This window comes from Salvelinus sp. IW2-2015, linkage group LG4q.1:29, assembly GCF_002910315.2.
Source record: "Salvelinus sp. IW2-2015 linkage group LG4q.1:29, ASM291031v2, whole genome shotgun sequence".
Classification (NCBI taxonomy): Eukaryota; Metazoa; Chordata; class Actinopteri; order Salmoniformes; family Salmonidae; genus Salvelinus; species Salvelinus sp. IW2-2015.
The window spans coordinates 32,842,878-32,858,737 of record NC_036842.1 but is presented as its reverse complement, the minus strand read 5'-3'; the positions used below and the strand labels follow the sequence as shown (position 1 = coordinate 32,858,737).

General features: G+C 42.6%; 1 protein-coding gene across 1 annotated transcript in view; it reads left to right on the top strand.

Moving 5' to 3' along the window:
• The first annotated feature begins 626 nt into the window (after nt 1-626).
• LOC111960901 (lipoxygenase homology domain-containing protein 1-like) overlaps nt 627-15,860 on the top strand; it is a 55,244-nt gene continuing 40,010 nt past the window's right edge. The window contains exons 1-5 of the mRNA XM_070439532.1: nt 627-1,395; nt 5,336-5,450; nt 7,721-7,801; nt 13,979-14,166; nt 15,660-15,844. Coding sequence (XP_070295633.1) covers nt 627-1,395; nt 5,336-5,450; nt 7,721-7,801; nt 13,979-14,166; nt 15,660-15,844 — 1,338 coding nt within the window. The remainder of the gene's footprint in view (nt 1,396-5,335; nt 5,451-7,720; nt 7,802-13,978; nt 14,167-15,659; nt 15,845-15,860) is intronic.

Genomic DNA, 15,860 nt, shown 5'->3' with positions numbered 1-15,860 from the left:
TAGCACCAGCCATAAGATAATCATTGTTTGGACATTCATCTTAGAGCTGGACTTTTATTTTGACTATAGACTAGCTGCAGGTAAGCTCTCCATGCATAGGACTAATATGAGTTCAGTCATGTCCTGCAGTTGTTCATGATAATGCATTATGTGTGTCCAGGCGTGTTAGGTGGTGGAGAGGGGTGTGTGTTGTGTTTGTGCTTGTAGGTGTGTGAGTGTACGTGTGCTTGAGTGTGCACGTAGGTAAAAGCGAGACGCCCCCGGCCCGTAAAGCGATCCTAACACTATGAATAATGGAGAACACAGCGCGGGGCAGAGAGGATAAGTTCTCTCGGCAAGGCTCCTTTTTCACAGGGCTTTCTCCTGTGGGTCACGTGAAGCCAGTAATTTTTCATGAGCAGAGCATGTTGGCGGCCCTGCCCCAGGAGGAGCGCTCCTAGCCAGACAGAGCTCCCTGCGGCCCCAGCATCCTCCTCCCGCAAACCCACACACCAGCCAGTCCAGTCCAGTGTTCCCAGGGGCCACTGCGCGGCCTGCCGCCACGGGTCAAATGAATTGTCTTACACCTCCAGAAACTCAAGGAAGCTCTTACGAAACTGAAGGCCAGGGAAGCGGATGAATAAAATATGCCCTCAAAAGAGAAAAAAACTGCAGGAACTGAGGAAACTGAAGAGGTGGATTGCAACGTGGAGGAAAAGGAGCCAAAACCGAAAGGGAAGATCAAGTCTGACGCCAACGGAGACACCAAGCCAGACGGAGCGAAGAAGAGTAAGAAACACAAGAGCCCAGAGGAGTCTGAGGAGGAACCAGAGAAAGAGAGGAAGAAAAAAGGGGAACGCCACGATAAGGTGAAAGAGAAAAAAGAAAATAAGAAAAAGAAAGCAGAAGATGATGCAGAGAAGGGGGAGGGGGATGAAGTGATTGAAAATGAGGAAGAGGGAGATGACGAGCAGAACAACAATGACACCATCAAAACCAAACCCAAGAAGAAGAAATCCGAAGAAGAGGACATGACTGAGGGAGAAGTTAAGGAGGAAAAGAAGAAGAAAAAGAAAAAGAAGTTGTCTTCCGAGGGAGACCAACAGGGAGAGGAGGAGATGGGGTCCAAAGGCAGGAAGTCCAAAGATGGAGGGAAGAAGAAGAAGAAAGCTCAGGATGAGGAGCCCCTCTTGGAAGATCAGGAGGGAGAAGAAGAAGACTCCAAGAAGAAAAAGAAGAAGAAGCCGAAGAAGGGATCAGCCGACAGCGATGAGGACAAGAAAGACAAGAAAGGGAAGAAAGGGAAGAAGCCCAAGGCCAAGCAGGTGGATTACGCTGAGATCTACTACAATGAGCTGATGACCTACCAAACGGACTCCTCTGATGGCTATGAGGAAGAGTACCACAAAAAGAAAGGTAGGACCATGGGACGTCTCCCAGCTAGGGCATGACAGTATCTCTACATAGTTCAGCTGTAAGTCTGGGTTGTAAGGTACTCCAGTTCTAAGCAGTGCTGCATTCTGAAGTGGCACTGAGTTCTATTTCTACAGCCAAGCTGGACTCTACTGTGTTGTTGTAGAGCCTGTCTGGGGATCCCTCTGTGATTGTCCCTGGATGAAAGCTCAGTGTGTTCCACATGAATGAAGCCCCACAGAGACGGAGAGGCCGACAGCTGCTTGGAGTCAGGCTGGGGCCAGGGCCTAGGGCCAGGGTTGGGAGGAAAGGTTGGGGTAGAGCTGAGAGCAATGCTGGGGCCAGGAGCAAGGACTGAGACCAGACAAACACACACACACACACACACACACACACACACACACACACACACACACACACACACACACACACACACACACACACCACACACACACACACACACACACACACACACACACACACACACACACACCACACACACCACACACACACACACACACACACACACACCACACACACCACACACACACACTAAGCTGGGCCTTACTGAAAGAGCTATAGCAAGCCTTTTCCATAGCTCACTAAAGACCATTTTCATTTAAAATAATAATGTAAATGGTAGGTTTTCATCTTTACATTGCACTGCTAGTAAAAGTAGTTTACACAAAAGCAGATCTATATTTAGGTCTGCTCTGTGACTGTGATGGAGATGCAGTTTGGGTTAGTGGTGTCTCATCATTTAAGGCCTGAGGATAGGTGTCCTGTCTTCCAGTTACCTGGCTTTGATAAAGTGAGGCTTGGCTTAAGGCTTGGCCTGCTAACCTAGGCTCCAGAAGGAGAACTCTCTATCTTCTACACATATCAGCTCAGGTTCATCAGGTCATACAATTATCACACTCTTTTTATCATCATTTATCAGGTTTCTCTCTGAGATCAGGTTTAATCATCTCTCTTTTTTAGGTCTCTCTCTGAGATCAGGTTTATCATCTCTACTTATCAGGTCTCTCTCTGAGATCAGGTTTAATCATCTCTCTTTTTTAGGTCTCTCTCTGAGATCAGGTTTTATCATCTCTCTTTTTTAGGCTCTCTCTCTGAGATCAGGTTTAATCATCTCTCTTTATCAGGTCTCTCTTGAGATCAGGTAATTATCTCTCTTTTTTTAGGTCTCTCTCTGAGATCAGGTTTAATCACTCTCTTTATCAGGTCTCTCTCTGAGATCAGGTTTAATCATCTCTCTTTATCAGGTCTCTCTCTGAGATCAGGTTTATCATCTCTCTTTATCAGTCTCTCTCTGAGATCAGGTTTTTATCATCTCTCTTTATCAGGTCTCTCTCTGAGATCAGGTTTAATCATCTCTCTTTTTTAGGTCTCTCTCTGAGATCAGGTTTTATCATCTCTCTTTTTTAGGTCTCTCTCTGAGATCAGGTTTAATCATCTCTCTTTATCAGGTCTCTCTCTGAGATCAGGTTTAATATCTCTCTTTTTTTTTAGGTCTCTCTCTGAGATCAGGTTTAATCATTCTCTCTTTATCAGGTCTCTCTCTGAGATCAGGTTTAATCATCTCTCTTTATCAGGTCTCTTGCTGAGATCAGGTTTTACATCTATCTTTATCAGGTCTCTCTCTGAGATCAGGTTTTATCATCTCTCTTTATCAGGTCTCTCGCTGAGATCAGGTTTAATCATCTCTCTTTATCAGGTTCTCTCTGAGATCAGGTTTATCATCTCTCTTTATCAGGTTTCTCTCTGAGATCAGATTTTATCATCTCTCTTTATCAGGTCTCTCTCTGAGATCAGGTTTAATCATCTCTCTTTATCAGGTCTCTCTCTGAGATCAGGTTTTATCATCTCTCTTTATCAGGGTCTCTCTCTGAGATCAGGTTTAATCATTCTCTTTTTTTAGGTCTCTCTCTGAGATCAGGTTTAATCATCTCTCTTTATCAGGTCTCTCTCTGAGATCAGGTTTTATCATTTCTCTTTATCAGGTCTCTCGCTGAGATCAGGTTTTATCAAATCAAATCAAATGTATTTATAAAGCCCTTCTACATCAGCTGATATCTCAAAGTGCTGTACAGAAACCCAGCCTAAAACCCCCAAACAGCAAGCAATGCAGGTGTAGAAGCACGGTGGCAGGAAAAACTCCCTAGAAAGGCCAGAACCTAGGAAGAAACCTAGAGAGGAATTTCTTTCTCTCTCTCTCTCTCTCTCGCCTCTCTCTCTCTCTCTCTCTCTCTCTCTCTCTCTCTCTCTCTCTCTCTCTCTCTCTCTCTCTCTCTCTCTCTCTCTCTCTCTCTCTCTCTCTCTCTTCTCTCTTCTCTCTCTCTTCTCTCTTCCTCTCTCTTCGTCTCTCTCTCCTCTCTCTCTCTCTCTCTCTCTCTCTGGTAATGTTTTCTCAGGTGTCTTTATAATTAACTGCTCCTAATTTTCAATGTTAGGGTTGAGGCTATCAGTATAATTTATGAGGCTGTACAATCAATGTTTACCCAATGTCATACAGTATTTACCAGGGACTTCTACTTACAGGCCCTAGTATTTACCCTGTACATACACTATTAACCATGATCTGCATGTTACCTAATGCCATTGACTGGCCAGGGGGTTTTACCCAAACCCCTTGGTTACATTACTCTATAGCCCAAGCTCTATCTTATTACTACCATGTGCAAAAAGGTGCTATCTAGAATCTTAAAGGGTTCTTTGGCTGTTTCCATAGAAGAACCCTTTGAAGAACGCTATTTGGTTCCATGTGGAACCATTTCCACAGAGGGTTCTACCTGGAACCCAGAAGGGTTTCATCTGGAACTAAAAAGGGTTCTACCTGGAGACAAAAAGGGTTCTCGAAGGCAGAAAGCCAAAGCTTTTTTCTACGTGTACTTTACCTTCAGTTCTCAGTGGTATAGAAAACGCCTAATGAAGCCTAATGAAGCCTAATGAAGCCTGATGAAGCCTGATGAAGGAAGAAGACATAATATAACAAAGGAAATACTTTGGGAACATATAACAATCCAGGTTCATATTGTTTGTATAAAAAGAGCAATGAAATGTAATCATACCAGACTCAAGGAATTATAGAAAGCCCTTCCACTGACCTTCCAAACAAACACATCTACACATGCTTTAGTCACAGACATAAACACAGAGAGACGGGCGTGGCAGGTTCCAAACAAACACAGCCACATGATACTGAGGAGTGTTCATCTACCTTCCTCCCTGTCTAGAGAGAGCGAGAGAGAGCGAGAGAGAGAGAGAGAAATCCAGCTCTGAAATGTGAGAGAGAAGGCCTTAGTAGGCTTGCAGCCAGGCATGGATTCTCCCACGGCAGATTAGCTGCAGTGAGTTCCCTGGCAGCCCTCTATGGAAGGAAACATAATGCTACTAATTGCGCCATCGTAAAAGACTATCAACATGTTTTCAGGTGACACACTGCCAGTTCTTATGATCTTACTTTTATCCTATTTGTTTATGAAGCTGTGGTAAACTTATGGAGAAATAGATTGGACAGGGTTCAGGCCCAATGTTCAGCTGACACGTCATACCCACAAGCAGAAGGACAACATTTTCTATCTGCATTTCAGCAGGGCTTCTGAATAGATTGTTGTGTTGTGGGATCAACTAATGTTTCAAATCAACTAATGAAATTATGCCTCACCTCTCTCTCTCTCTCTCTCTCTCTCTCTCTCTCTCTCTCTCTCTCTCTCTCTCTCTCTTCTCTCTCTCTCTCTCTGCCCCTCTCTCTCTCTCTCTCTCTCTCTCTCTCTCTCTCTCTCTCTCTCTCTCTCTCTCTCTCTCTCTGCTTTCCCTCTCTCTCTCTCTCTCTCTCTCTCTCTCTCTCTCTCTCTCTCTCTCTCTCTCTCTCTCTCTCTCTCTCTCTCTCTCTCTCTCTCTCTCTCTCTCTCTTCTCTCTCTCTCTCTCTCCCTCTCTCAGTGTATATGAGGTGGGATGTCACAGGTGATGTGAGAGGGGCAGGCACAGACGCCAATGTGTTTGTCACTCTTTTTGGAGACTTTGGCATCACTCCCAAAGTGCACCTGGCCAGCAAGTGAGTTCAATGGTATTTTCTCCTAATGCGTATGTTAGCTCTGCGGTATTACTAAAAATAAATGCTGGAATACATCACTTACTATAATGAACTATAAAAGGACATGCTCCCAATCATGTTCCATATTATCTTATAAACGTAATCCTGAACTCAAAATGCTCTGTCAATATGTTTCAATCTTTAGTATTCATTTATTGCTAGCATTGAATTATATACATTGTGAATCATTGACAAGGCATACGTTTTCATCCTAATTCATGAATGTACAAATTGGTTGTTGTGAATGGGATGTACAATGTGGATTTTTACTATTTGTGCAGAAAAAAAAACATTTTCTATGCCAACTGTTAATCTTTAACCTTTAACCTTTGCATTTCTCTCTGATTCTTCAGCACAGAAAAGAGGTATTTTTATCTGTCTACCTAAGGATGATTATTACAGTAGGATTACCTGTGTTGTGTTGCATTGTGGGTATGAGGCTGTATAAGAGTGCAGTCCTGTAACTTTAACCACATGAGCCTCACATGAGCTGACTTAGTGATGCTGCTCTGACCTCAACTATCAAATCAGTACATTTATCAAACCACAAAAAAAGCTACTGATCATTTTAAGAACTGGCCTTATCACGTTTGCCAGATGGTCATTGAAATGATGTGACTGGTGGATACGATCCATTATGAGAGGAAGCAAAGCTTGTAATGCGTTTGATAGAGGCCTGGCTAAAGTACAGGATGCACTCCGTACACATAATGGACAAACAGAGTATCTGGAGTAAGGAAGAACTACGTGACATGGCCGGTCTTCTTTTCATTTAGAGCAAATGAAAGAAGACCACGATGTCATTTCCAGACGACACACTAATCCGTGTTGTAATATGAGGACCCATAGTACAGGGACTGTTATCATGCAAGTCGCAGGCTGTCCTTATCATTACACACCCATGGATACGCAGATAGAGTTACACATATACAGCATCCTGTACCTAGGCCTCATCTATAGTACAGTTGACTACACCTTGTCACTCACACCTGGAAGTCCTGTCATTCTCCCCCATCACATTAGACACATTGACTCAATATGTCACAGAATATACAGATGTACATACGGAGATACTGTATATATACAAATGTATGTGCATATAGTATGTATGCAGTCTGCTGAGTATATTCATGTTTTCTAGGTCCATGTGTCAATGTGTAATTCATTACAAATAGCTGTGACATATAGCTTTATTGTTATTACCAACATTACAACTGAGGAGTACAGTTTCACCTTACTCAGATATAGCCTATGTCCTGTATGTTCTACCTGTATTATGGAATGATCAATGAACATTTGCATCATGATACAGGTAAGTGGAAGCTCTGGTTTTCAACAGGTCTGCAAGATTGGAACAATCAAGGCAGAGCGAAATGCAACATTTTGGAATTCCGATGGAACTGTGCATATATAACTGTTCAAGTGACATGAATTCCGATGGAACTGTGCAGATATAACTGTTCAAGTGACATGAATTCCAAAGTTTGCATTGGGGTTGATTTGTTTTGTCAATGTCAGTTTGTATTTCTTTTGCAGGTACATTTTAGACACAGTGTTGGACAGTCATTTAGTCCTTTAATGCATTTTGCGCTTTATTTAGGGAGTGCAGCCCTGACATTGTCACATAGAGTTGAATATTGACCATAATTGTGGGCAGGGGAGCATAAAAGAGAAATGTGGGTCAATGACAATGCCAGGTCTATTCTCTATTGTTGGAGGGTATCGTATCTGATTCACCACGGATGGCAGAGAAGGACCTGCCGCAGAGACACTAGCTATCTGTCACTGTCAGAGGTAGAGGAGTGGGTAGAGGAGTGCCAAAACCCCAGACTGTCTCTGGGCAGGTGTCCGATTCTACCACCCTGTGACAGAGACAATAGTAGGCTGGCCTATGCACATGACACTTTTGATCTGACGCTGAATAGGATTGTCTTTCAGGTAACACTTTATTTGATGGTTCATATGACATGAATATGACATAAGACCTTTCATGAGGTGTCATGTACATTCAAGACCACTCATGTCAAAGAAAGTGTTACAAATATTTTAGAGGGGGCAACAGAATACTGGGATTCTGCCACCCTTACCAGCCTGGCAGGAGATCCTTATTGTGCCTCACACTAAGTGGTCTAATCTGTCAACAGCTGCAATTGACCAGATCTATCTTTGTCCCTATTTATCTTGTAGGCTGTCTCTCTCTTTTGCTCATGCTATCTTTTTTCACATTACAGAAGCCGAACGGCATTTGAGAAAAATAAGACGGACGTGTTCCGGATTAAAACACACAATGTTGGGCCCTTGAAGAAGCTGAGGTACAGCATGGCATCATGGTGGCTGAAACCACTGGTTTACCTTATAGTACACTACATTAACATCATACTGTCCTGTAGTCGCCGACTGAGTTTAGAATGCCTGTGGGGGATTTCCTCAGAATGATCACCGAGCGTTAAGCACCATCTGTTCACTGGGGGTTGTGATGATGATAGTGCTAGAGATGGGATCTGGGTCACATCCCAGTCTTAAAAAGTGAGGAGACATAGATTGTCTGAGTGACTACAATGCCCTGGTGTTGGTAGTAGCCTAGAGCTATATCTTTAGAGGAATACATTTTTTTTAAACATCTGAAAATCTGAAGTGCAAAATACAAGCAGTTTTACATCTAGACCAGAGATTGGCAACTTTTATGGGGGTGGGGGCCACATAAAAAATGGAACTCATCATGAGGGGCCGCAGTGGCTTGTGGGTCTGCGTATCCACATCCACCCCCCCATTTTAGTTGCCCTCTCGCCGGTCCCCTCGCTAGTTGCCCATCCCTGCTCTAGACCATCTTCATTATCCATTTCAATGTGTTCTGAAACTTTCCAGGGCTAATTGTCAATTAACTACTTAAATTAATAGGCCTACAATTTCTTATAACATAGGATATTTAATCTGTAAGATGCTACTTTGGGCAACATTTTATCTCTGCAAAACTGAACTTAACTATGCAAAAAAATGCCTACTCACAATGTCGTAGCAGGACTGGTCAGTGGTGTAGTGGTGGCTGGAGAAGTGAGTATACTTCTCCAGGTATTTCCCAAACGGCCCGCATGGCAAAGGAAAGGCGCCTTGTGTGAAACATTACATTTTCCTAAAGTTTTAAATGTGTCTTCTATAGATTTGTCAGGTTTTCACTCTCAAAATCACACTTTTTAGAGAAAAACTACAAAAATGTGATGTTTTAAGTCCACAATAATGCTTAAACCACATCAGAAGACCATTTTTGAAGTCTGGGAAAAATCATCATGATGTCGTTCTGTCAAGTAAGCCTACTTTTAATTGGGAAGGTTTTTTGGGAAAACATTCAGAAATGTTCTAAGAGCGCATGAGGACTGAAATGCACATGGCAAAGATTCAACCAAGACTTCGGACCAAACTTTTTAGATACCTGGTTTGCGTAACCATTGTTGCCTTAGATAGCATTTACTGGCAGATATCTACCCTACCAGCTAGCAATGTCGTTCTTCTGTGAGCTGCTCCATATTTCGCTGAAACTAGACTATGTGTGCGGCGAGTATGTCAATATATGTCACATACTTTGCGTTTGTGTATGCTACTTTGTGCATGATTATTCTCTATTATACTACATGCATACACTATACATACAAAAGTATGTGGGCACCCCTTTAAATTAATTCAGCCACACCCATTGATGACAGGTGTATAAAATCAAGCACACAGCCAAGCAATCTCCATAGACAAACATTGGCAGTAGAATGGCCTTACTGAAGACCTTCAATGTGGCACCGTCATAGGATGCAACCTTTCCAACAAGTCACTTCGTCAAATTTCCCTGCTAGAGCTGCCCCGGTCAACTGGAAGTGCTGTTATAATGAAGTGGAAACATCTAGAAGCAACAACGGCTCAGCTGCGAAGTGGTAGGCCACACAAGCTCACAGAACAGGACTGTCAAGTGCTGAAGCGCGTAGTGTGTAAAAATCGTCTGTCCTCGGTTGCAAAACTACAGAGTTCCAAACGGACTATGGAAGCAAGGTCAGCACAAGAACTGTTCATCGGGAACTTCATGACATGGATTTCCATGACCAAGCAGCACCACACAAGCCTAAGTTCACCATGTGCAATGCCAAGCGTCGGCTGAAGTGCTGTAAAGCTTACCGCCATTGGACTCTGGAGCAGTGGAGACACGTTCTCTGGCATGATGAATCACGCTTCGCCATCTGGCAGTCCGACAGACAAATCTGGGTTTTGCGGATGCTAGGAGAACGCTACCTGCCCAAATGCATAGTGCCAACTGTAAAGTTTGGTGGAAAAGCAATAATGGTCTGGGGCTGTTTTCATGGTTCCGGCTAGGACCCTTAGTTCCAGAGAAGGGTAATCTTAACACTACAGAATACAATGACATTGTCGACGATTCTGTGTTTCCAACTTTGTGGCAACAGTTTGGGAAAGGCCCTTTCCTGTTTTAGCATGACAATGCCCCCGTGCACAAAGTGATGTCCATACAGAAATGGTTTGTCAAGATCGGTGTGGAAGAACTTGACGGCTAGCACGGAGCCCTGAGCTCAACTCCATCGAATACCTTTGGGATCAATTGAAACGCCGACTGTGAGCCAGGCTTAATCGCCCAACATCACTGCCCGACCTCACAAATGCTCTTGTGGCTGACTGGAAGCAAGTCCCCACAGTAATTTTATAATATCTAGTGGAAAGCCTTCCCAGAAGAGTGGAGGCTGTTATAGCAGCAAAGGGGGGATGAACTCCATATTAATGCCCATGATTTTGGAATGAGATGTTCGACAAGCAGGTGTCCAGTGTAATTGATACAGTGTAAGCCTACACCTCCACTCAGGGCTGGACTACCACATTTGGGGGTACCCGCATTTGGGGAGAGGGGGTCAGCTAACTTCCGGCATTTCAACACATTTTGCAATGGTGCAAAGAAAAACATTTGCAGTTTTATAATGCTATCCTACACATTTTGTCATGAGGCTAAGAGAAAAATTATGCTGTTTTAAATCAAATTCTAAACTTTTTGCCATGGGGCAGGGAGTTTTTGGGTTGTTTTATAGATCATCTCATGTTGATCTACAGTTGAAGTCAGAAGTTTACATACACTTAGGTTGGAGTCATAATAACTTGTTTTTCAACCACTCCACATATTTCTTGTTAACAAACTATAGTTGTGGCAAGTCGGTTAGGACACCTACTTTGTTCATGACACAAGTAATTTTTCCAACAATTGTTTACAGACAGATTATTTCACTTATAATTCACTGTATCACAATTCCAGTGGGTCAGAAGTTTACATACAAGTTGACTGTGCCTTTAAACAGCTTGGAAAATTCCCGAAAATTATGTCATGGCTTTAAAAGCTTCTGATAGGCTAATTGACATCATTTGAGTCAATTGGAGGTGTACCTGTGGATGTATTTCAAGGCCTACCTTCAAACTCAGCGCCTCTTTGCTTGACATCATGGGAAAACCTAAATAAATCAGCCAAGACCTTAGAAAACAAATTGTAGACCTTCACAAGTCTGATTCATCTTTGGGAGCAATTTCCAAATGCCTGAAGGTACCCCATTCATCTGTACAAACAATAGTACGCAAGTATAAACACCATGGGACCACGCAGCCATCATACCGCTCAGGAAGGAGACGCGTTCTGTCTCCTAGAGATGAACGTACTTTGGTGCGAAAAGTGCAAATCAATCTCAGAACAACAGCAAAGTACCTTATGAAGATGCTGGAGGAAACAGGTACAAAAGTATCTATATCCACAGTAAAACGAGTCCTATATCGACATAACCTGAAAGGCTGCTCAGCAAGGAAGAAGCCACTGCTCCAAAACCGTCATAAAACACCAGACTACAGTTTGCAACTGCACATGGGGACAAAGTTCATACTTTTTGGAGAAATGTCCTCTGGTCTGATGAAACAAAAATAGAACTGTTTGGCCATAATGACCATCATTATGACCATCGTGGGAGGAAAAAGGTGGAGGCTTGCAAGCCGAAGAACACCATCCCAACCGTGAAGCACGGGGGTGGCAGCATCATGTTGTGGGGGTGCTTTGCTGCAGGAGGGACAGGTGCACTTCACAAAATAGATGGCATCATGAGGGAGGAAAATTATGTGGATATATTAAAGCAACATCTCGAGACATCAGTCAGGAAGTTAAAGCTTGGTCGCAAATGGGTCTTCCAAATGGACAATGACCCCAAGCATACTTCCAAAGTTGTGGCAAAATGTCTTAAGGACAACAAAGTCAAGTTATTGGAGTGGTCATCACAAAGCCCTGACCTCAATCCCATAGAACATTTGTGGGCAGAACTGAAAAAGCGTGTGCAAGGAAGCCTACAAACCTGACTCAGTTACACCAGCTCTGTCAGGAGGAATGGGCCAAAATCCACCCAATTTATTGTGGGAAGCTTATGGAAGTCTACCCGAAACGTTTGACCCAAGTTAAACAATTTAAAGGCAATGCTACCAAATACTAATTGAGTGTATGTAAACTTCTGACCCAGTGAGAATGTGATGAAAGAAATGAAAGCTGAAATAAATGATTCTCTCTACTATTATTCTGACATTTCACATTCTTAAAATAAAATGGTGATCCTAACTGACCTAAAACAGGGACTTTATACTAGGATTAAATGTCAGGAATTGTGAAAAACTGAGTTTAAATGTATTTGGCTAAGGTGTATGTAAACTTCATACTTCAACTGTATAAGCTATTTTCCTGATATTCTACACATTTTACTATCATATGCAATCAGCCGCCTACCACTGCACTACGTTGATACTAATCCCTTGGGATTAAGAAGTGAGTATAAGCAATGGCCACTGAAAAAAAAGTGTGTATAGGTATACCTGCATAGCCTCCACTACACAACAGTGTGTTCTTTCATGATATGACCTCTGTGAGAAACAAGCGTCGGAGTGCCCCGTATTTTCCCGGAGATTTCTTTGCCACCACAAAAATCGGAATATGGAGAATAAATTAAAAGGTCATTCAGGTCTAGGCTAGTAGGATATCATTCCTGAATTCAGCTACAATATTAAGTGAGTGAGTGTTATTGTTATTTTTTTGAAGTTTAGTGCAGTTCTTCTCTGTAAAAATAATGTGTTTTAAAACTAGCCTCCCAATAAGCTGCCAACATTATGAAGGTGTTGAAAAGGTATGCAAATGTGTCTCCCTGCATATGCTCCGAAAAAAAACATTAGGACTATCATCCCAACATTTTTTTGGAGTGCTTCCCCAGTACTTTTCAAATGGTGGCAGCTTAGTTGCAAACATGGTAGCTCGTAGTTGCAATATTATATTATCAATTGTTTTTGTTTAACAGTGTTGTGTATCCTATAGAATGAGTTAGAGTATCAGAAGGCTAATTGTTGGGTGTCCAATACTCCTCTAAGAAAACCAATGGTCCAACCCCCATATCTTTTTCATAATCCGTTCAAAAGTGATTGGAGTTTTTACACTTGTAGGATGGCCAAAATGACCAAATAGGCCAAAAACTGGTTGAATCAAAATTTCCACATCATTTTGACAAAATAAATCAATGTGATGACGTTCAATCAACTCAATGTGGAAAACTGACTGGATTTGCAAAAAGTCATCAATTTAAGGGAATTTCATATTTATTCATACAACTTTTAACCTAAATCCAATGTCATAATGGAGAAATGTTTTGTTGATTTCATGTTGAATTCACATTATTTGACAACTCAACCATACGTAAATCAAAACTAGATGTTGAACTGACGTCTATGCACAGGGTGACTAAATATGGAAAAATGCACAGCATCTTGTCATCTAGGAAGGATGCTGTGCTAGAATTAACTAACGTTACTTGACAGGCTCACTTTGAACTCGTCATCTTTCTTCTCGAATCCGCAGGACATAAAACAACATAGAGGTAAGATATACATTTTGAGACATGACATGTAGTACTATTTTCTTATTTTAGTATACGCTTTTCATTGTAATGCAAAATTCCTTTAATTTCTTTGAAGATTTAGCGCAAAAAACAAGTGTATCTCTTTGAAATGTAAACAGATCACTGAGTGTACTGCAAGCTTTTTATTTTCAAAGCCTTTTACATTTCATTCAGCTCATGTCATGTTAATTTATCTTTTTGAGACTCGCGGAAACAACTTTGTAGATGACCACCAAAACATATAAAATCCTCTAAGTTGCTGTGAGAAAGCTGCACTGTTCTGTTGATGCTTGTTATTGGATGTATTAGGTTACGAAATCGGACTTTTTGGATATACTGTTAATTAAATGTTAGAGAAATATATTTCTTGAACAATTCAGAACATGAATAATCATATGTGTCTTGGTAAAATGTATTTTATAACATAAGGAAGTAAAATTTCATCACCAAAGAGCGTTTTCACCCACTATGGTCAGAGTGGGTGGAAATTTGACTAATTGTCAATGAGGAGATGTTTCCTCCAGTACCTGACTGTCATTGTGTCCCCAGGATTGAACATGACAACACAGGTGGCTTGAACGCCAGCTGGTTCCTGGACCGGGTCGTGGTGACCGACATGAACCGTCCACACCTGCGGTTCTACTTCGCCTGCAACAACTGGCTGAGCCGTGAGGAGGGGGATGGCCTGTATGTCAGAGACCTGCTGGGCAGCCTCAACCCCATGGATGTCCCCAAACGTAGGTTACTCTGGAGTGCATACCTTTACACACAGTATGCTATACAGGTTAAATCCACATAGAAGATGTGTAGGCTACACTGCACATACTGTCCACTGCATACCTATTGCGCTGAATACACTCTACAGTGCATGCAGTATATGACGTAAAGGAAAACCTAGAACATTGCCATATAATTTAGGAGCAGCATTGCATATGCTGTATCTTGTGGTATATGGCCAATATACCACGGCTAAGGGCTGTTCTTATGAATAACACAACGCAAAGTGCCTGGACACAGCCCTTAGCCATGTACCGTCTGATATACCATGGCTGTCAGCCAATCAGCATTCAGGGCTCGAACCACCCAGTTTATAATTGTAGTTCTAAACTGGGTGGTTCGAGCCCTGAATGCTGATTGGCTGACAGTCGTGGTATATCAGACCATATACCACGGGTATGACAAAACAGTTATTTTTACTGCTCAAATGACGTTAGTAAACAGTTTATAATAGCAATAAGGCACCTTGGGGGTTTGTGACATATGGCCAATATACCACGGCTATGAGTTGTATCCAGGCACTCTGCGTTGTGTCCTGCTTAAGAACAGCCCTTAGCCATGGTATATTGGCTATATCCCATACCCCTCGTGCCTTATTGCTTAATTAACCCACACTTCATGTTCTTAAGCATAAACCAAAGTTACGTAAGTTACTCTGCCTACTGTTACTTGTGTGTAAGGTGCTTCATGGAGCCTAATCGGCTGGTAAGCATTGTAGTCCTCTTGTTACCATGTGACCTTCACCTTACAACTTCTTATTAGACAGAGACGGAGAGAGAGTAGGATGCAGGGTGCATGTCTCTTGGGGACAAATGTCACCATGGTAGGGGACACAGATCATGCCTCTGCTCGTGCCTACTTTCCAAGTGTATTCAAGGAGACCTGTTATTCCAAACCAGACAGCTGGCATGGGAACACCCTTACTGTACGCGCACGCACGCACGCACGCACGCAGTGCGCAAGTGCGCACACACACAGTATATGAATATTTAACCTGGAAACTGGCTCATTGAGGATTAGTGGAATTATGGGCTGTCTGTCTGTGGTCTGTTGTGAGAAAGAAGGAGGAGACAAACAGAATCACGAGGCATGAGACTAGACATGTGAACAGAGAGAAGTTACAGGTTACAGTTAAAACTGAGAGGTTACGGTTAGAACTGAGAGGTTACGGTTAGAACTGAGAGGTTACGGTTAGAACTGAGAGGTTACGGTTGGAACTGAGAGGTTACGGTTGAACATAAACACATCAACAACAACATCAACAACAAACTCAACATCATCAAACAACAACATCAACAACCTCAACCTCAACAAACAACCAACAACATCAAACAACAACAAAACAATAACAACATCAACAACAACATCAACAACCTCAACATCAACAACCTCAACATCAACAACAACCTCAACCTCAACATCACAACACAGATGAGACGGAACCTTTTCGCAGTACCAGCCGGCCCCAACAGCCCCGTTGTCATGTCCGATAGTGACCCTGCTGAGTGGGCTGAGCAGCGCAGCAATCTCCACGTTGAAGATATCGATGAGCCCCCGCTCGAATGCTCCACCCTCCAGGAACACCTTGCCACTGTTCTTCAGGCCCTTGGTGCCGTGCATGATGATGTGGATCTTAGAGTTGGTGCCACCAACG